The sequence below is a fragment of the Miscanthus floridulus genome, chromosome 5 (genome assembly GCF_019320115.1).
Source record: "Miscanthus floridulus cultivar M001 chromosome 5, ASM1932011v1, whole genome shotgun sequence".
Taxonomy (NCBI): Eukaryota; Viridiplantae; Streptophyta; class Magnoliopsida; order Poales; family Poaceae; genus Miscanthus; species Miscanthus floridulus.
The window spans coordinates 24,378,519-24,400,086 of record NC_089584.1 but is presented as its reverse complement, the minus strand read 5'-3'; the positions used below and the strand labels follow the sequence as shown (position 1 = coordinate 24,400,086).

Below are 21,568 nucleotides of genomic sequence, written 5' to 3'. Positions count from 1 at the left end.
GTGGCGCAAGCAATTGGACGCGGGTGGAGGAATCGAGGCCTGCCCTCGGTCATGGCCAGGATGCGGCCTTAACGGCACGCCAGAGGGAAAACGCCAAATTGGCGCCTGGCTGGGCCGCCATTATGGTTGTGCGGGTTCGGTTGGCGATAAGACGGGAGGGCAAAAGCGCTGGCGCTAGTAATTGCTGAAAGGTGACCGCCTACTGGATCACACATGGGCGCGACGTGGTGGCGAGAACAGAGGAAGAGGAAGAGAGATGGTGTGGCATGGCATCGCTCGGTTAGCCTTGGCGGCAAGCAGTCGGCCGGACATTTCTTGTGGTTTGCCTACAATGAGCTCCGATGTCAATGGAGAACATGTCATGGATACCAAATCTGTTCTGCCTCTAACGCCAGAGGTTGATGCTTTACCTCTTTGGGATACGATTCCAATTCTTAGTATTAGTAGTCAAAATTGTAGAATACTTTTCTTACCTTGACAATTTAGCAGGCGCCTCTTTGGTCAACAGCAGCTGATGAAGAGCTTATATATGCAAAGAAAGAGATCACTAATGCACCATTGACCTCAGATGACCCTGATCTATATGCACCCCTGTTCCGGAATGTGTCCATCTTTAAAAGGTAAGGAACTGGCTAGGTTTCATATTGTCTCTCTTGTGATTGATATGTTCCATAATTCTTTTCTAAAAATCAAATGCTCAATCATGTGTTCAACAACGTTCTTGTTTATCCTTCCATTCAAAAAATAGAACTAATTTGTAATTTGCTCCACACTATGATCACTTATTAGAGTAACTTCTATTTACTTATGTCATTGCCTTTTGTGATGTACAATCCTGCCAACCAACTGTACATCAGATGATCAGTAGCACGTGAGCAGAAGTTCCTAATAAAAGGAAGCCGCAATGGTAACTTAAGTTCCTAATATGACGCATTGTGTTTTCTAACTTATCACACTACCGTTTGTGTGTTGGACTGTACCGTGCATTGGCTGTTTCATTTCAGTGGTTGGTTTATTGTAGTTGAACTCATGCTTCCAGGAGTTATGAACTGATGGAGAGACTTCTTAAGGTTTTCATATATCATGATGGAGCAAAACCTATTTTCCATTCCCCGGAGTTGAAAGGTATCTATGCGTCTGAGGGATGGTTTATGAGATTGATGGAGACAAACCAGAATTTTGTTGTCAGAGATCCAAACAGAGCCCATTTATTCTATCTCCAATATAGTTCTCGTCAACTGGAGCATAACCTTTATGTGCCCTGGCTCAAATACAATTGAGCCACTGTCTATCTTTGTTAAAAATTACATTGACCTAATCTCGGCCAAGTACCCATATTGGAATAGGACAAAAGGAGCTGATCATTTCTTTGTTGCTTGCCATGACTGGGTATGTTTTCTCCACTGCATATTTTTCCTCCTTAAGTAACCATCATGTAAACTATGGATTTTAATCAATACCTTTTTTACTGGTATTTTGATGAACTTTTTTTAGAAAATGTTTGATCAACTATCGAGGAGAAACACAGATTTAATTTGAAAAAAAATAATTTATGTACCTGACATTGTATCTTCTTTTTCAGGGGCCTTACACAACCAAATTGCACGACGAATTGCGGAAGAACACTATTAAAGCTCTCTGCAATGCAGATCTCTCTGAAGGAATTTTTATCCGTGGAAAAGATGTTTCCCTTCCAGAAACATTTCTTAGATCGCCAAGAAGACCTCTAAGAGATATTGGGGGAAGACCAACCGCACAGAGAACTATCCTGGCCTTCTTTGCAGGGCAGATGCACGGTCGAGTTCGACCTGTACTTCTCAAGTATTGGGGAGACAAGGATTCTGATATGAGAATATAAAGTAGGCTGCCACACCGAATCACTAGGAAGAGAAATTATGTTCAGCATATGAAGTCAAGCAAGTACTGTATCTGTCCCATGGGGTATGAGGTAAACAGCCCGAGAATAGTTGAGGCAATATATTATGAATGTGTTCCAGTAATAATTGCCGACAATTTTGTTCTCCCATTTGATGCTGCACTCAACTGGAGTGCATTCTCTGTTGTCGTACCAGAAAGTGATGTACCTAAGCTGAAGGAGATCTTGTTGGCAATACCCGAGAGTCGATACATAACCCTGCAGTCAAATGTGAAAAGGGTGCAGAAGCATTTTCTGTGGCATCCAAATCCTGTCAAGTATGACATTTTCCACATGATACTACACTCAGTTTGGTTTAGCAGGGTAAATCAGATCCGTTAGAGCAGCACCTGTGGTTCACATGCCTGAATTACACATGGGGGTTCTTTGCCGACCCATTTTTTGTGTGCTTTGTCTGAAGGAAGCTGCTCATGTGGTGGGATTTGGATTGTAGTCTGGTCGACGCAGCTGTTCCTTGCTCAAGGTGCTGAATGGAGATATTGATCTGACAGTAGAACTGACAGTCTGTGGATAAAATACAGTTTATATAGGAGCAGGCTTAGAATTTGCGAGTTCTCATTACTGGTAATTTTCCTCATGGATAGTTTGGTGTAAGCGTTGACAAAAGCTGTTGAAGCGTTGTGATGATGTTCTTTTCTGTAAGATTGTAATTTTCGTTACTCCTTTTCACTTGGGCACGGGAAAAGATCTGGAAACATTGTATTAACCGGTCAAAAACATAAAGGAAAAGTTTGATTTATTTCGGAAGGATATAAATACGTCACAACATATGCTCCGTTTCACCTTTTGGCCTTGTTCGCTTCTCTTATAATCCGTCTTTTTCAGCTTGTTTTTTTAGTCGTAACAGTATTTTTCTTTTACAATAAATCAGCCGAAACAGTGTTTCGATTTATTTTTTTACGAAGCGAACGGGGCCTTTACGGGGAAACTGATGCTTTTTTTATCCTATCCCATTCTCCCGTGATCTTTGTGTACGTTCGGTTCACGGGTTCACGCTGTGCTGCAAGTGTTTGTAACTTGCATATGTAAGCGTCTCGTGTCCGCTGAGGTATTTAATTTTGGTATTGCAAAAATTTCGGTCACCACCGAATTACCGAATTTCACGAAATTCGGACAAAATTTCGGTGAAATGTTTTTAAAGATTAGCACATGAAGTATGCCTTTTTCTAAAAAATATATATATCTGAACAAATATTAGTACGACTTTTTTATAGGATATTTGTACGATTTATGACTACACATCTATTGAATAGAAGAATATGCAATATAAATAATAGAAAATATGAGTCTAGAGTTATATAGCACATGTATTAGTGTATTATAAAATTTTGGATTTTTCTTTTGGCCACCACAGAAATTACCAAATTTCGCAAAAAAATTGGCCAAAATTTTGCCGAAATTTTGAACCCTTCTGCTGATCCCACTTGGTTGTTTGGGCTATGTTTAGTTGGTTGAAGTTTGGAATTTGGGCTACTGTAGCACTTTCGTTTTTATTTGGCAATTAGTGTTCAATCATGGACTAATTAGGCTCAAAACGTTCGTCTCGCAATTTCCAACCAAACTGTGTAATTAGTTTTTTTTTCGTCTATATTTAATGCTCTATGCACGTATCATAAGATTCGATGTAATGGATACTGTAGCATTTTTGGGGAATTTGGATGGGAACTGAACACACGCTTGTTCTCACTATCTAACTCAGAACATCTCTCCCGTTTGTTTCTACTATCCCACCTGGGAAAAATATGTCTAACATTCAAGTCAAATGTTAGATCCATTATAGTACTATAGTAGAAAAGCATGTGACACCCATGTGTCCAAAACAAATTCCTTCGTAATAGACAAATAACAAAACAATGAACAAATGATTTTAAAAATTGAGGGACGTGAAAAGAACTGGTAGTTCATAGAGCAAAATCAAAATTTCTTTTTTTTGAGCAAAATCAAATGACTGCGAGTTGAAGAGGTAAATTTTCATGGGCCGAACCGCCGGATCGAAGGTACAATGGGCCGACCCCCGCACCGTCCCCATTTTTTCAGCCGGAGCCGAGCAACGGGGCAAGGCAAGGCCAAACCGACGAACCCGTCGTCTCGTCTCGTCTCGTTTGCTTTGCTTGCTCTCGTCGTCAACTACGGAACCAGGAACCAGGAACCACGCCCCACCTCTACGGCAAACCCTGACCCCGGCCCCAATCCTCCGAATCACCTCCCTACCTGTCAAATCCCCCAAATTCGACCGCGAATTCGGCATGCGTGACTACGCAAACCCATCACCCTGAACCTGCCGGAGATGATCGCGTCGCAGCCGCGCCGTGTGCGGCCCCTCGCCGCTGTCTCCCTGTTGCTGTTCCTCCTTCTCCTGTACAGCCGCTCCGACGGGGGCTCGCCGCGCGCCGCGCGGCTCCTGGGCTCCGGATTGCACCCGGCGCACCGCAGGTTCCTCTCCGATGCCGACCCTGCGGGCCCTTCGGGAGCCGCTACGCTAAATGGCGAGCAGCCGGAGGACCCTTCCGCGGCGTGCGCGGGCATCGCGCGGCACGAGGGGTTCGGGACGCAGTGCGAGTTCCTCCGGGCCCACACGCAGTGCAGCTCCGGTGGGTTCGTGGACTACCTGGGCTTCTTCTACTGCAGATGCGAGAGGTTCAGGGTGCTGGGCTACGCGGTGCTCGGGGTATGCCTGGCCGCGCTGTTCTATATGCTGGGCAATACCGCTGCCGACTACTTCTGCTGCAGCCTTGAGAAGATGTCGGCACTGCTGCGGCTCCCGCCCACCGTGGCTGGCGTGACGCTGCTCCCCTTTGGTAATGGCGCTCCCGACGTGTTTGCTAGCATCGCGGCGTTTATGGGGAGCGGTGCTGGTGATGTTGGGCTGAACAGCGTGCTGGGTGGAGCTGTATTCGTGACCTGTGTTGTGGTTGGGGCAGTGTCATTGTGCGTTGCGGAGAAGAATGTGCAGATTGATAGGAGGTGCTTTGTGAGGGATGTTGGGTTCTTTCTGGTGACTCTGCTTGCTTTGTCTATAGTTTTGGTCGTTGGGAAGGTGACTGTTTGGGGAGCTATGATGTTTGTGTCGATTTATGCAGTCTATGCATTTGTTGTGGCTGCAAATGAGGTGTTGAGGAAACATGCCAGGAGACTGAAGTTTGATGTGGTCACACCATTGCTGCCTGTGAGGGCAAGTATATTTGAACAAGGAGCAGAGGAGGAGGATTCAGTGCACAGTTCACTTCTTGAGGAGGATGCACATGGTGAGGTGGCCCAGATGAATACATCCTTGCCTCAGTGGATGTGGGCTTCTCATGTGGCCATCTACTCAAATCATGGAAATAGAGTTGGTTCGCCTGACAGCTCAAGGCCATTGTGGGGTTGGAGTGAGGGAGAAGTGGATAACTCCACGTTCAATATTTCCAAGCTGTTTTCGTTTATGGAGCTTCCCTTGACGATACCAAGAAGGTTGACAATTCCAATAGTGGAGGAAAACCGCTGGTCGAAAGAATATGCTGTTGCAAGTGCTTGCTTGGCGCCTGTTCTTTTAGCATTTTTATGGAGCAGTCAGGATACAGTATCCACAAAGGTTAGCATAGCAGCATTTGTCGTGGCTGTCATTTTGGGGATCGCACTTGCTGCCCTGGCTTTCCTGTTCACCAGTAATGAGCGTCCTCCACGGAGATTTTTGTTCCCATGGGTTTTTGGAGGCTTTGTGATGAGCATCATCTGGTTCTACATCATTGCTAATGAACTGGTTGCACTTTTGGTTGCTTTGGGTGTGATACTGGGAATTAATCCTTCAATACTTGGGCTAACAGTGTTAGCATGGGGGAATTCAATGGGTGACTTGATGTCAAATGTCGCTTTAGCGATGAATGGAGGCGACGGCGTGCAGATTGCCATGTCTGGATGTTATGCAGGACCTATGTTTAATACACTTGCTGGTTTGGGCATATCGATGCTGCTTGGAGCTTGGTCAACGGCACCCAATTCGTATGTTCTTCCACAAGACCACTCTCTTATTTACACAATGGGCTTTCTTGTTGCTGGATTGATCTGGGCTCTTGTTATGCTGCCGAGAGATGACATGCGGCCTAACAAGATACTTGGAGTTGGCCTCATTGCTCTTTATTCAATTTTTCTTTTTGTTAGGGTAAGCAATGCTGTCGGCATATTGCCACTGCCTGGCTTGAGTTAGGATTGACATCAAACTACTTGCTCATGGCTGCCATTTTATATAAATGAAATGAAGCTATACAGTGTTGTTCTGTTCTGTACTTCTGTTCTTGTATGTCAAGTTGTGTGCACATTTTTTGGGTTCAACATTTTCAGGAGAAAACACGCTTGCAATTGTGGTATTTATTTGTATGTATAAATTTATCATCATTCACAGAAATAATGTTAACAAACTTTGAACTTCCTGTTGCATATTTGCATTGCACACATTAAGTCTCCTTCCATCCTGTAGAGCTGCCACTTCTCAAAGTTCACAGGGTTATATGCGATCTATGCCCAGCAAGTTTTTTTGTACCTCATGTTGCCCTCACTTTTAGTTTTCAACTATTTGAAACAAGAAGTGGTGTTTCTTACTCTTGATATGAGATTTGGTCAACCAATCAAAATGTCATTTAGAGTCCAAAGAAGAGTCTTTGGTAGACCCGTATCGGCAATGGCCCGCCACTGTCGGAGATGTGCAACCACTGTGCCATATTGGCCATGTCTGACTCCCACCCTGGGTGTTGCGAAAACCAGAAGGTATCAAATCAGAAACACTCGGATGCTGAGCAGTAGCACTTGTCGGATCTGGTTGCTCTCTGCTGGCCTTGGGCATCCGTGCTCTCTGAGTCCATGAACAGGCTGTACTCCTCGATGATTTCCGTTTCCTCCCACCTTATCAAGCTCGTGCACGGGCTCCTTGACACCTACCCTGGCAACCTCGTATTGCCGATAATTCTGGGAGGTCATGGATTGCTATTGCAGTTTCTTGGCAATGGCGGTGTTGGATGGAAGGCCAGGAAACAAAAGGGTGCACTTGGATGTAATGTGGGTTTGGAAATGGAAATGAAATGGTATAGGAAGAGGTGAGTATGGTATATAAGACCATTCCTTTGTTTCGTATGAGATGATCAGATGGGTTTGGATAGAAAATGAGTACCAAATGACCATGATATCCCTTACAGAAATAGAGAGCCAATCAAAGTAACATAACTGAGGAAAAACCAGAAAAATATTGTAATTTTATATGTTTGTTACTCATAATATCCCACCTATCACCCTGGGTTTCAAATTCTGGGGCAAAACACTTGGGAAATGCTACTTTCTAAACGTGTGGCTGTTAACGCCCTTGGCCAGCGCGGGCACTGCTGGCTGGTGGTGGCGGGGCTGCTGGGGAATAAGATGAAGATGGTAGAGATATGTAATTCATGGCTCTTGTACGTGCATGAATGGGCTGCTGTCTTAATCTATGCATGTTCATGCTGTTTCAGGCTCTTGTAGAGATATGTAATGATACGTCCTATCAGCTGTTGTAATTCATGGCTCTTGTACGTGCAGTTAATATTTTTACTAGTCTGAATTCTCTTGGGCAGGTGGTTGGCAGACAAATGGCAGTGATCCATACAGTCAGTCATGGGAGGGTGTCACTTGCTCAGGATCAGGGTCTTTAAATGTGAGCTATGTGAGCTTTTTAGCGCGATGTAGTTGCTAGCAGCCTAGCACAGTGTCATTTCTTACTCCCTCCTAGTATATTCCCATTTGTTTGATGCTGTAGCATATTGCCGAACTTGGGACTTCAGGGAATTTGGCCTATAACATGAATAACTTGGTTACATTAGTTGAGCTGAGTCCCCAATTGTAACCTTCACTTCACTCAACCTAGCTAGTTTGCGATGAGACTACAGTTGATAACCATCCTAAATCAATTTTTGATGCAGTGATATGAGCCAAAATAGCCTTGGCTGTGGAAGCCAAATAGAGTACAACCTTATTTATATGAAGCTTGGGTGACTGTAAAGTTCCTAGACTGAGAATTCATACATTTGAAATTCTCTAACTATTCAGGTGGCATGGCTGTTAGATGATTATTCTTGTTGTGCAGCAATCTTGCAGGAAAACGGTTTGGCGGAAATTTACCCTACTTGATTTTGACAATGCCTAATCATGGAATTGATTTTACCTTGGAATATGTATTATCTGGAATGGTTAAATGTTTTTATTTCTTGGCATATGCAGAAACCTTAACCATAACCAATTACAAGGATGTATTTTCCAACCTTTATAGGTTGACAGTACTGAAAGTATTCTGTGGCATTGTCTCATTTGCAGGGGCCAGGGATATCTCCTTTGATTCGCTTACTGGTGATCTACCACAAAGTTTCATTGGATTGTCAAGCCTGAATTTTTTTTATGGGAGGATGTGTTGTTATATTTACTTTTATCTTGTAGACATTTTTTGTTTCCCTTCTGTTATATATTTGCAGAACAATCAATTATTGGTTATATCAATGTCCTAGCTAATCTCCTCCTTAATTCTGTGCAATTCAATGGTGTTTTATTTGCATAATATTCACTTGAGAGATGCTTTCAAAGCTTTAAATTATTATGGGAACATCATCGTGTACAAATGTTGCAGACATGAAGCGTTTCATGAGACCACCACAATAGACATAGAGCCTTTGGCTTTACCTGCTACAATTGGTCTGAAACCACCCCCGAAGATAAATGCCAGAAATCATTTACAGGGAATAGTTCAGTGACGGAAAGGTATGCTACATATCCTCATGTCACAATTCCTATGTATTTCTAAAGTTTCATGAAAAAAGTTTCGCTTGTGTCTGTATGGTCTTTGAAACTGGGGATGATATCTTCAAGCCGCCACTGGGTGATTCCATGTCTGCAATAACCCTGATGTCACTTCGTGTATATATTTATGACATTAGTGGCAATTATAAGGCACTTACTTTATTTACCCTATCTAGGTTCTGGCCATCATGCAATAAGACAATACTTTGATACCATTCCAATCTTCTGATGACTTTGCTGAACTGATGTTGATTGTTTCAAGACTGCACCATCCGGATCTGAATGAGCTTGTGGGAAATTGTATGGAACATGGACTTCACTTGCTTGTGTATGATTTCCACAGGATGTATTCCTTCATGATCTCCTCAGCATTTCAGGAGTGCAGCATGCCGCTTAATTTGAAGTTTTGAACTCTCGTGTCAACTGTCAAGATTGCACTCAGCTTGATCTGCCTGTGCAGTAGGGTAAGTGGAAATTAACGGTATTTTTTTGTTAATTTGGATCACATGAATTATAATACTAAATCTACATGTTTAACATTTTTCAGATAATTGAATAAGAGATATCCCAGCAGAGACCTTTTGTTCATATTTACTCTTTTTTAGTTCTGTTGGAATCTGTATTGTTGGTTAAATGTTGTCAAATATTACACATGATTTAAGAACATGCTTCAATAAATATTGAGCTGTTAACATTCTATTTTCCTTTTGAAATGTGTAGACCCTTATAATTTCCCATTGAAATGTTATTAGCAGGTACCTTCCTGAAATACATTCTCCATCCCTCATAATCCATAAGAATTTCAAGTCATCAAACATTTTGCTGGACTCAGAATTCAGGCCACACCTTTCAGTTGCTGGCCTTGCAAGCTTTATTGCTGATGCTGAATTCCAGGTGATGACCATGCTGAACTGTTGAGAGAAAAGCAGAAGCGCTCCCTTGATGACTCGGTTTTTACAAGTAGAAAATCTGAATATTAAACATCGTAAAATCTCACAGTATGCAGTGAACTGTGAACCCCATGATGATGGAATGCGTCACACTAGAAGGCTGCGACGGGTTACCTTTTCTGAACAGTATTAGGTACGTAGTGACCTACACTGACCCTCCCAGGAATTGCAAAGGTCAATGTGGCCATCCGGTCACCCTCTAATATGATCTACTCCTTACTTTTGCTCATCCCCGTGGTCCCTTTGCAAATGTCCAGCTCATGCAGATGCAGGTGGTTTAGTCAAGAGCTCAGACACGGAAACTGGTTCCCTTTCCCTGCGACCTGGAACTGGTGCCCTTTGGTCGAGAGCTCAGAAACGCTTGATATATGTAAATTATAATGAATGCCTCCTTAACACCCCAAAACTGTATGGGTGTACTTGTCACTGTTTCCTACGTGTGTTTCACTGTCATAGTGTCATCATATGTTTGCATTGCATCGTGGATGCTCGACATGCTGCATATACGACTGCTGGTCAGGGCAACACGATTTTCTGTTGATTTTACATGCCGCTGCACAGGCATGGCATGCACATGCAGGGAATCGTCAATCACCGCAAGCATGGCAACCTGGAAATTGTAAATCGGAATGATCCAACTGTGATATGTTTGCACCAAGGCTAAAGATGAAATGATGGGTTGTCATTTTCATCTTATTATATATCGCGTTGCTTTCCCGGCTATTTTCTGTGTCTAATTGGTGGAAGTTGTGAAATGTATCATGTGTGATGACGGAATAACTATGTGGATGTTGCACTACATGACCTTGAGGAACATTGGATGTACCACTATGGGATATAAACTAGACTTGAAAGGTACGTACTGAATCTGGGAGTCTGGCTACTTTGATAAAAAAAAACGAACCAGAAAGATTTTATCCATTATAAATTCAAACTCATTCCGAGTGCGACATGTACAATGAGAAGATGGCACCCCCACTCCTATTTTGTCCCTCAGAAATTGCTCTGATGCACACACCATGCTACAATCAGATTTTGTCTAGCTCGGCTCTCACGCGAGAGTCCCGGCAACGGAAAATAAATTTTTATCCCGGGTTCGAGTCGGGAATTTTTTTTACGCGAACTTTTTTTTTTCTCGGGTTCGAGTCCCAGCAACGGAAAAAATTTCATGCGATCTGTTGTGTTTTTGGTAGCTAATAACGCCTACGAGGCGACGCTTGTACTAACAAGCAAATCTGATTCCGTTTCATATTCACTTTCCTCTTTTTCAGACTTTCCACAAGTCAATATCAAAATCTACTAAGGACAGCAATAAAGTATCTCGACCATATGTTTTCACTTTCCTCATTTCCAGACTTTGCACAACTCAATATCAAAATCTAATAGGACAGCAGTAAAGTATCTCGACCATATTACAAAGAGTGGAAAACGAAATGATTGATGGGTCATCATAAATCATGAGACTTTATTTGCCTGGTTATTATTATTATATTATTATATCTGTAACATCACGATACACCAGAACGATTTTGTTTAATTTGGTTTCCATCCTAGCTTTACTGTAATCAACGACGACGGGGGGAAACTCACAAAACTGTCATGCTCATACCCAATACAGCTATAACTGTGTCATTAGGGAGCATACCATGCTATAACATATTAAGGCTCATCCGTTAATTTAGACCAGCAACGAGGTCAGCTTTCCCTCACACTCTGTAAAGAGTTTAAGCAGATCAGCTCCTGCCGAGTAGGAGCGGATAAAAGATTGGCACTTTGCCAGGCATCTCAGGAAGCCCAGAGGACCATGGAAACAGGGCCCGAAGACCTGTTCGATCACTTCGGACGCTGGCCTCTGTGCGTTCATGCAATCTAATCTAATGTGAGGAATCTGCTCCTTTGAGGAGTCTCATCACTCGGGAAGGTTAAGCCGATCGAAGAGAACCAGAAAACTCTGCTCAGGTAAGCTGTACAGGAAACCGAGCTCTGCGCCTCCAAGGTGTGGGATTGTACTCTACAAAATAAAATATGCATTCGTGTTAAGAGCAATCTTGCAACTAGACCAGATCCAATGATGGACACAACCGAAACTGCAAGTTGCATAAACAGTTCAAAATCTACTGGCAGGATCTACTCCAGTACTCCCTCCATTCTAAATTGTAAGTTGTTTTGATTTTTTAGTGATAACTAGCTTTTGTTATGCACCCAAATATTTGCTATGTCTAGATACATAGACTGATTATGTATGTAAAAAGGACTTAGAATTTGGAATGGAGTAGTTGACACTAGTTTTGCTATATAAACATTTCATGCAATTCTTCGAATTTGCACAATAGTACCAGAAAAAAAAACGTGGTGCACCAGGATCACATCTTTTAGACCAATGGAAGGCACTTTTAGAATTGATAGCCTAAGAAACGATGGGGGAAAATGGAGTCATTTGTTCCATAAAATGATCTAAGACAAACTTTGCTAGATGGCCTATAAATGAGCTATTCCATTCCAAGCTACTGCCACTTCTCTTATGAATTGCACTCAATATTCTCCAATGAATACTAGTACAAAATTTCTCAGTCCAAAGCCCACCTTTCATAATGGCAAATCTCCAAGTTTCTTCCTTTAGTCAAGACAGTTCATAATATTCTTCAGTTAATTCAGTATTCTAAAGCATGTCTCCTGGTGACAGAAATTGATGTTCTAAAAGTATGTATCCAATTCTCTACTCTACAAGTTCCCAAAAACCAACCCAAGGAATCTCACTGCAGACCAAACTGTAAGTTATGGCCTGCCAGATTGTACATTATGCCTGTATGTACTACTTAGTTATCAGTTTCAGGAATGTTGACTACAGATGAAAAGAACCACCATAGGTATTTCAGTTTACCTTGCCACTGAGCACCAACAGCTCACCATCCACCCATCGAGGATTTTTGAATCCAGGCTGAGCTATTCTACCCTGACCTTTATAACTGGCAATCTGGGGAAAAAAGTATAATTAGAATAAAAAAAACTGCATGCGACTTTCAGTTCTCAGAATATAACAAACTAACATCCGAGCATCTTTCAAACAATCAGATCTGTTGACAGAAATTACCACACCGAATTCCTCTGGATACGTGCCCCGATTCTCAAGTCGCTTGCCCTTCCCAATCTTTGCACGAAACGTTATCTGTGACAATATATGATCAGTAGAATATCATGGGAGCCTGATTGACATCATTTTTTTTGAAAATAGAAGCTGCAAACCTGGCCAGCAGGGACACTCAGATCACCAGTCAACTTTACTGCTTCGACATACTCGAAAAACTCAACGTCATCAGTACTATTCCAGTGGCCGAACTTCCGTCGGAGCTGCACAATTTCTGGTCCATATGGACTAAATGCTCCCACATAGAGACCTACATTAGCCCAGCAATCCAACTGTTAGATCATACAAGAAATGATCATCAACTTAACTGGGGAAACTTTACCATTAAATGGATCTGTGCTGTTAGTGTCCATAATGATCCGATTAAAAATGGTATTCTCGGTCAGCTTGACTCGGGCCTTGCTTAACGTAAGCCTTAAAAGCTCCTGAACTTCTTTATTTATCTGCAGTTACAATGCCATCTATCAGTTAACTTGCTTGCAAGAACATGGTATGGAGCATGAGAGAAGCCGCCTGGCATAAGATGAAATGGGCAACTGGAAGGTGATCTTGACAGCATAGAATCAGATAAAAACACAGTCTATGGTGGAAATAATAAGATCATTAATACCAATTGGTGCTAATAGTAATTACTAGTTCTTTGTGTTAAGGTTCCAAATCCAGAAACCATCAGGTTGTTGGAACAAGCGTCCAGCCAGTTGCTCAGGCCACCCAGTTTCTTGACCTTTTTTTTTTTATATAGGGCAAAACAATCATGTTTCCTTATTCTGGAAGACATGCAAGATACTGATATAGCTGTACATCACATAAGACTTGAAAAGTTTCTAAACAAGCACCTTTAGGATCTGGGTGCCTTTAATGCCTTAGAAAATTTCAGGATTTTTGTAATTCGGTTATAAGATTTCACCCAACTGTGAACAAGCATTGATGCACATGAGTATAAATTGTAATTCACGAAACTTTCAAAGTTGCAGACATGTATAGCTAAACCATGCCATTCCTACCTTTGAAGAACTCTTGATTGTACCCCATAATGCCTTAGCAACATCAGACGGCATAAGCTCTGAGGCTAATTTAGCAGCCATATCTGCAACTTTCTGTTTTGCAGCCTTTGTTTCAGCCAGATCACGATCAGAACCTTTTCCAGGAATGTACAGTTCAAAGGAGTCTTTTTCCATGTTATTTATTTCGGCTGGAACTCGAACATATGATTTTGCTCCAGCATCTTCTTTATTGTGAACTACTCCACTAATAAAAAGCTTCACTTCCGTACTTTTACTTTCTTCATCCATATCTTCTTCTGGAACATCTTCCTCCTGCTCAAGTTCCTCAGTGGTTGGCTCTTCCAATGAGCTTTCTGGAGTACTCTTCACATCATCTTGCGCTAATTCTTCGGACGAATTTGCAGCCAATTCAGTTTCCTCAAACACATCAACATTTATCACCTGAACTTTGAATTCCGGAATTCGAGACTTAAAAAAATTCAAAACACTTTTTAATCCTTCGACACTACTATCCTTGCTGCTACCAACATCTTGCTCTTTCTCTTCAGCATCCTCATTTCCTTTTACTGGAGTGTCTGTATTTGCCTCCTCTGTAATACTGTCAGATATAGCACTACTTTCTGATGAACTTCCATTCTCTACCTTTGCTGGGCTTTCTGTTATTGTTGATGATATGGATGATGCACCTGAAGTTCCTTTTGTTGGTCGCAAGTGTACCACCTGTCTAATTTTTCATAAATACAAACATCAAATCTGTGCACAACAGAGGTTTTCTTCTACTTTTCTTAACTGCGTAAAGATTATGATAAAGATGAAATCACTTCGATTAGTGCACCTTCATTGTATATGTCTCGCCATCTTCTCTGACAAGGAAAATTTCAAATAATGGAGTCCCTGAAGATGCAGTGACCAATTGCCTACACAAAAACAAGCATTTGTAAGTTGGAACTGTACAAAATATTAGATGCTTGTCTGATGTTGACTTTTAAGATTAAGTTACAAACTGAGAGAGACGCACCTTGGGCTGTAGCTCTTGGCCACATATCTCCCGACACCAGGGCTTATTCTTACGATTCTCCCAATGGAATCATCAGTGTCCTTAGCATATCCCACCCACCAACCTACCTGAAATGGAAATGGTTAGAATCCAGAGCTTTTCCTTATGAAAATGGATGGTTTTGGCTGGTCATACCTGTATCTTTAAATAACCAAAGGTCAAGGAGCAATATCATCTATCATGGGTCATGCTTTTTTATTAGGTCCATTACCATGTTAGCATAAGATTAGCGATTTGCCATATAAACAGTTTGGTTAGGATGGGATGTGCAATAAGTGACTTTAAAAGGCAAATGATTCTGCCCCTGAATGCATATGGCACAATCAAAAGGTACGGAGAAAAAGTAATCAGGAATGGATTGATAATTACCAAGCTGGTCCCAGCAAGCCTTGTCAACCTCGACGCGTCCTGGTACCGTTGCTCCTCTATAGCACTCTGCGAGAATTTAGAAGGACAAGAGCAGCCAAACAGAACAAATGCTGTAGTTAGAAGATCGTAATCCAAATAGGTGGCTAAAGATGAACATCTCAATTAAAAGATCGGTAATGGAACAGAATGTCAGGCAGCACAAAACAGTTCCGGACCTTGAGCTCGGCCATGACGTGGGCTACGGCGTCGTTTCCGGTGGCCTCTATGATGTCCCTCTTGAGTTTGGCGGCCTCCGCGAAATCCTCGTTCTCCACCGCCTCCTCCAGCTGGAACTGCGCGGTCGGAGAAGAAGGAGCGATTCATCAGATTGGTTCGATTAGAAGTTATAAGACGATGAAATGGCGGTTACCTGGAGGAGAGACGCGTAGCTCTCGGCTTGGTCGACCTCGTCGAAGTGGCGGCTCCATCGGGTCCAGTCCCAGGTGGAGGGCGACGATGCCGAGGAGTTGGAGGAGGCGGCGGCGGCGCAGAAGCAGCAGCCGGCGGCGCGGCGGGCGGGGGTGGCCGATGGCGGGCGCGCGGCAGAGGGCGGCGAGCGGCGGGTCGGGACCGTGTTGAGGGGCGGGCGCGCCGCCGCCGGCGTGGCGCACGCGGTGGCCGCGGGGGACATGGCGCTGGGAGGGGAGGGCGGGTCGGGCGTGCGGCCTGCGGGGCGGGGCGCCGGGCGTGGGGCACAGCGGGCAGAGGGCTGCAAGGCACGCGATTCAGATAAGGAGGACGGCCTGAGCTGATTGGGATTTGGGAAAGGGTATGCCGATTGCCGAAGTGGCGAGCGAGGGGCGGGGCGGGGTCCAGCCCATATGCGTTTCTGTGCTCTCTCACCCAGTCACCCGCACGGCCACACACTACTGAACAGGGCCCGACATTGGCTTTTCTCCTTTTTCACCCTTTTCGTTATCGATCGATGATGCACGGTTTCTCTTTTTCTTCACCTTTTATATTCTATAGACAGATAGATAGATAGATAGATAGATAGATAGATAGATAGATAGATAGATAGATAGCTGCAATGGTTGTCCACAAATTTCATGGGAAATTCAAAAAACAATTCAACACCTTTTGTACTTTTTTTTTTGAGCGAAACACCTTTTGTACATTGGTAATTGGGTTTCACGAGTCGTAAACTTGAGATGTCATATAAGGGATTCGGAATTTTTAATGGGATAGAAGGAATTCTCTCTCAAAATTTAGGCGCTCGCTAAATGCTTTTCCTCCCCTATTGGCATTATGGTGACTTACAATTCAGCATTCATTTCGGCTAATCTCCTTCAAATGTTCCCAAACATCCTCTTTGGAAGTAGTACAATTGAGTCTGTCTACCACACAACCATGTGTTTTATGTAGTTTTAACACATAAATTTTTTTCACTATAGAATTAAGATCCAATAGCCTCCATCCTCCTTCTACCTCCAGTCTTCTTCTACCTTCAGACAATCACAAATCACAAGATCACAGATCCACAGATCATAAGAAATAATTTTTTTTCTATGCAACGACAAAAGGACAAATCAGACGTCGAACGGTCCTCCGGCCGCACGCGTATACACGTTCGGCTGGCTGGCGCGCTAGTCCTCCGCCGAGTTGGTCACGCCGCCGCGGGAGTGCACGCGTATACGCGTATAGGCCACGAAGACGGTTGAAAAGAGAGAGGGAGGAAGAGAGAAAAATTCATGTGTTTTTTTTGCTAAAATACATATGTGTTGTATAATATTTCTGTAAAAAAAAGTACACGTAGCATGGCAAGTGCAACTACCCGCTAATTGGCAAGCTATAACGAAATCATCATTCCTCCTTGGCGGCTACGGCATGAAACAACAATGATGCGTTTTTTTTTTCACTTTCTCCACCGATGTATTGATCAGCTCGGGACAGGATGTCGTAGGTTTCACGTTTCCAATGTGAAAAAAGGTCAAGCTCCACCCTCTAGTATATATTTTCTAAGAGAGAGAAAGCTCACAGTGATTGGATATATATTGATTTATTTATTGAAGTGGTAGGGTATGAATCTTTACTGCTGATTTTATTTAGTATAGTTTGAGATCATAGTCAATAAGTCGATATACCATTTAGCAAGAGTCAGCTGATTTAATAATATGAAAAACTTTTCTAATGAGGAACTATAATTTGATCAAAGTAGGAAACAGACTTTTCAGTTTTAACTCGTAATGCGAACACTCGTGCCCAGCCAACTGATCTATGATCTCATCTATGTTGTGATTGGTAAAAAAAAATAGGTGAAGATATTGAAATTTAGCAGTAATGACATGTCTATCAAAGATGGCCAATACTAAAAAAATTAAATGATCTAATATTATGGCTAATAAAGTTTGACGCAATTTGCATACCTCCCTCGAGCAAAAATGTTCCAAAAGTTGCTCTACATATAAAACTCTACAGCATAAATTATATACATTCTCATAAAATCGCAATATGTAGAAATAATATGAACTTTTGTTAGAAATATATTGCACGTAAATTGCACAATATATCAAGCTCACATCTAGATCTCAATGCTCTTAAATTGCATATTAGGCACCCTAATTTTGGTTTACTATACCATAGTCGTCCAACATGGTTTTGCGTGTGCTTAGCTACTAATGTAGTGTGAAATCATGGCTAGAGTTGGGGTTTTGGCACCATTTCCACCATCATCCATTCACAAAAATGTTCGCACTTTAGCCCTTTACAAATGCAGTGTAAAATCTCAAAAAAAATGATAGGTAAAATCCTAAAAATAAATAAATAAATAAATAAGCGAGTAGGCAAACTACAACATCATGCTTGTATCACTACCACACGAGCGGCTAGATATTTCCACTAGATAGGAATGAATGGAAATAAGAAAAATAGAGGAGAAGAGATAAACTCCGACTAATATTTCTACCGGATAGGAACACACACGGTAAGGATAACTCTGGGCTGATTTTTTCCACGGTAGGTCTGGTCTTTTGATCATTTACTGCGATCTCATCCTTTCTCATTTACTGCTAGCGTCGTGTAGAACACTCCCATGCTAGTATAAAATGCCCTACTCCGTCCCTCCAAACCAGCACCAGACACACATTATATTGATCAAACCCTGCAACACACACATCGAGCAATAGTGTACTTGTTCTTGGGGCTTGCTGAAGTGAAAGCCGGACGACTGAGGTAGGAGCTGGAACACCTACGGCGAGGAGTTACAAGATAAATTAAAGAGTAAAGGATTTGCCAACTAACCTTCTTAACTGAGCAACTGATCTATATTTTATGCTTTATATAAGCTGTGCCACTGACTGGTATGACACATAAAACGATGCCGTCGCCATCTAGGTAGGTAATAGGTGCACTCAGACTGAGACAACCAACCCTGAAATAGTGATGCACAGGCAGGCTGTGGTCCGTGTGAAGGACGATTCATACAAATAGGGTGTCTGATAAAATGGTTCTCAGATGAAGGGTAACACTGTATAAAATAATTATAGGAAGAAGATGGAATGGTTCTCCGATGAAGGGTAACACTGTATAAAAAAATTGGAAAAAGTTCATTTTTGGCCCTTCAACTATGGCTGCAGTTGTTTCTAGTCCTCTAACTCGAAAATCAGACACGCACAGTCTCTTAACTCTCTAAACCAGTTAAAATTGGCCCTCGCGCCGGCACAACGGCGGTTTCCTCCCAGTCAACCCGCCATGACCGCGGTTTTGGCCCATTCTCCTTGTCTCGCGGCCCAAGTACTCCCGCACTCTCCTCTCACTCTCGTTTCTTCCCCAACCCTGAACCCTAACTCCCGACGGCGGAGACGGCGACGGCGACGGTGGAGGGTGCTGGTGCGGGTGCGGATCGACAGCATGGCGAGCTCGAGCAGCGCCAGTAGCTGGAGGGGAGGAGGAAGGTCTGACTGTGGTGGCTTTCGGTCGTCCCCCTTGCAGTGTCGTCGAGGCCCTCTTGATTATTGGTTGGCCATGATTTGCGATTGCAGAGCGAAGGCGACAAAGTGGACATCGTGGACCAATGATAATCTGGGCCATAGGTTCTATAATTGCTTCAGATCTCAGGTGAGTTCGATCGATGACTTATTTAGGGTTTGGTTCTTTGTTGGATGTCATGATTGAAGTTGTCTTGATTTTGGTTGTAATCACGGTTGTAGGGCAATAAGCGGCCATGCCGGTTTTTATCGCTGGATTGATCCACCAACCCTGAAGCACCTTGCACCCGTTCTTATTGAGCTCCATGACCAAGTGCGAGCAATGAGGACGGCTAACAGACAGGGAAATGGCCACATGGATCTAGCATTAGTTGATGCAGCATTCGTTGATGCAAAAGCATCAAGGCAGCAAGAAAGAGTCATGGTAGAAACATGATTTGTAGGCACAGATGATGTGGCAGCAATGGTGCAAACAGCTAGAACAAAAGATGTTCAGTTGAAATGCAGGATGGTAGAGAAGGAACTAGGTTTATTGAAGTTTGTATTGGCAGCCTGTGTGATTCTAGTGCTTGCTGTACTTTTTAGGAAGTAGATGTTTCTTGCTTTTTTAGTTGTGATGGAAGACAATGGTAGTAGTTGGATGCTTTGTTAGTTTGTGGTGTAGAAGTATGAAGATGTATTGAATTGAAGATGTATTTTACTATCTTTGAATCGATTATGAATTCCAAGATAAGGCTTTCAGGTTTTGGTTGCTCATTATCTCCCTGCTGTCATGCCTCTGCATGCTTGTCCTTTTCAATTCAATTCAACTTCACACAGCTTTGAATTGCCAATGCTTGTTGAACTACAGAAGAACTTATAGCCTCAAAGGCAACCAAGGAGTGATAGAAACGACTGAATATTACAACCTTAAAAGTATGGCATTATATTTGAAAGTGCATCTAGCCCTTTAGTGGGTTTTGGATGATTGAATGACAACGTGATTAAAGGTCTAACCCGTTTGTTAAGTGTGGACAGGTAATAGGTTATCTCACAGATACTTAATAAAAGCAAAAATGATGTGTTGTTGTATAAACAATCTAGTTCAAGCATAAGACAACAATACAAATGGAATTCATGCAAAGGCTTATTTATTGTGGGATTTCCATGTACTATGTGAAAGCAAACTCGGTAAAAATTAATTAATGAGACATGAGAGATTACATATGGAATGGTCTCATATTTGAAGCTTGCTAAATTGAAATGAAAAAGATAACAATACAAATGAATGGATGATTCAACACAAGATGTGACTTGATGGCTTGAGATGGTGAAGATAGAAAGGAAAGGCTTCAAGGTACTAAGCAAGGGTGAAGGGCAAGCGATGGCTTGGCGACTGAAGAACCTAGCTAGGGTGAAGAAGAAAGTACTTGCATTTAGTTGAGGTACTAATCAAGCTATAATGGTCATGTTGATGTGGAGGATCAAATCACTATTTGAGTGTTTGATGAAAGTGACTTGATATATTTGGAATTATTCATATTTGATGAATGGAATCAAGTCACGTGCTCAAGATGGCTATGCTCAAGTAAAAAGACCAATATCGACATGTTGGCACCCTCACTTGATGAAGATTGAAAGAGACAGCATCAATTCAAAAGAGATCAACTCAAGTGGTATAAATTCGTTTTTTCTTTGATCTTGAATTTAATAGGTATGCCGTGCTATTAAGAGGGATGCATCATGTTGATAGATAATCATTCATAAATGCTCATGCCAACCCATGTGAGTTTTGAGTGTTTAAGAGACAAAAGAGCTAACATGTTTTTTGATGGTCTAGCAATACTGGATATGTCCGGTATTTGCCCAGCAATGCTAAAGTTGTTGTTCTCGGTTTGATTCGTCGGGAGTTCCGACGTGAGTCAAGAGTTTCAATGGTTAGAAGTTTCGGCAATGGTCAGGAGTTCTGACATCTCATGCTTAACTGACTTGGAGAGTTCACTATCCTAGTCATACCGGACATGTCTGGTATGGACGGCCAGAGGCCAACGACTAGTTTTCAAATGTCTTGAGGGTCGAGAGTTTCGGCGTGAGTCGGGAGTTTCAACGGTCGGAAGTTTCGGCATGCGTCGGGAGTTCCGACACCTCACATACTTTAACTCAGTTACTGTAGTTTTCAAATGTGCCGAGGGTCGAGAGTTTCGGCATGTGTCGGGAGTTCCGACATCTCACATACTTTAACTCAGTTACCATAGTTTTCAAATGTGCTGAGGGTCAGGAGTTCCAACGTGAGTCGAGAGTTCCGGCATTCATCGGGAGTTCCGACGCCTCACAACATCACTGTAACTCAGTTACCGTTGGCGTAATGTAAGTCATA

General features: G+C 42.5%; 2 protein-coding genes and 1 pseudogene across 3 annotated transcripts; 2 read left to right on the top strand and 1 right to left on the bottom strand.

Moving 5' to 3' along the window:
- The first annotated feature begins 256 nt into the window (after positions 1–256).
- On the top strand, positions 257–2,257 carry LOC136454420 (probable glycosyltransferase At5g03795; annotated as a pseudogene).
- A 1,757-nt stretch (positions 2,258–4,014) lies between these two features.
- On the top strand, positions 4,015–6,121 carry LOC136449699 (cation/calcium exchanger 4-like). The gene has a single exon (XM_066449857.1). It carries the CDS (start codon positions 4,224–4,226, stop codon positions 6,117–6,119), a length of 1,896 nt encoding a protein of 631 aa, XP_066305954.1. The 5' UTR covers positions 4,015–4,223; the 3' UTR covers positions 6,120–6,121.
- Positions 6,122–11,000: 4,879 nt separating this feature from the next.
- On the bottom strand, positions 11,001–15,946 carry LOC136451793 (protein EXECUTER 2, chloroplastic-like). Of its 2 annotated transcripts, none has more exons than XR_010758649.1 (11): positions 15,657–15,946; positions 15,463–15,579; positions 15,248–15,313; positions 14,840–14,946; positions 14,657–14,738; positions 13,822–14,541; positions 13,140–13,260; positions 12,916–13,067; positions 12,720–12,838; positions 12,554–12,646; positions 11,001–11,683 (listed from the first exon to the last, which is right to left on the bottom strand). XR_010758649.1 is itself a non-coding variant. In XM_066452477.1 (11 exons), the coding sequence occupies exons 1-11, from the start codon at positions 15,915–15,917 to the stop codon at positions 11,582–11,584; spliced, it is 1,896 nt and encodes a 631-aa protein (XP_066308574.1). In that variant the 5' UTR covers positions 15,918–15,944; the 3' UTR covers positions 11,013–11,581. The 2 variants fall into 2 exon arrangements, 1 of the variants encoding a protein (XP_066308574.1); XM_066452477.1 differs by having other exon boundaries at positions 11,013–11,683; positions 12,764–12,838; positions 15,657–15,944.
- Between the last annotated feature and the right edge of the window lie 5,622 nt (positions 15,947–21,568).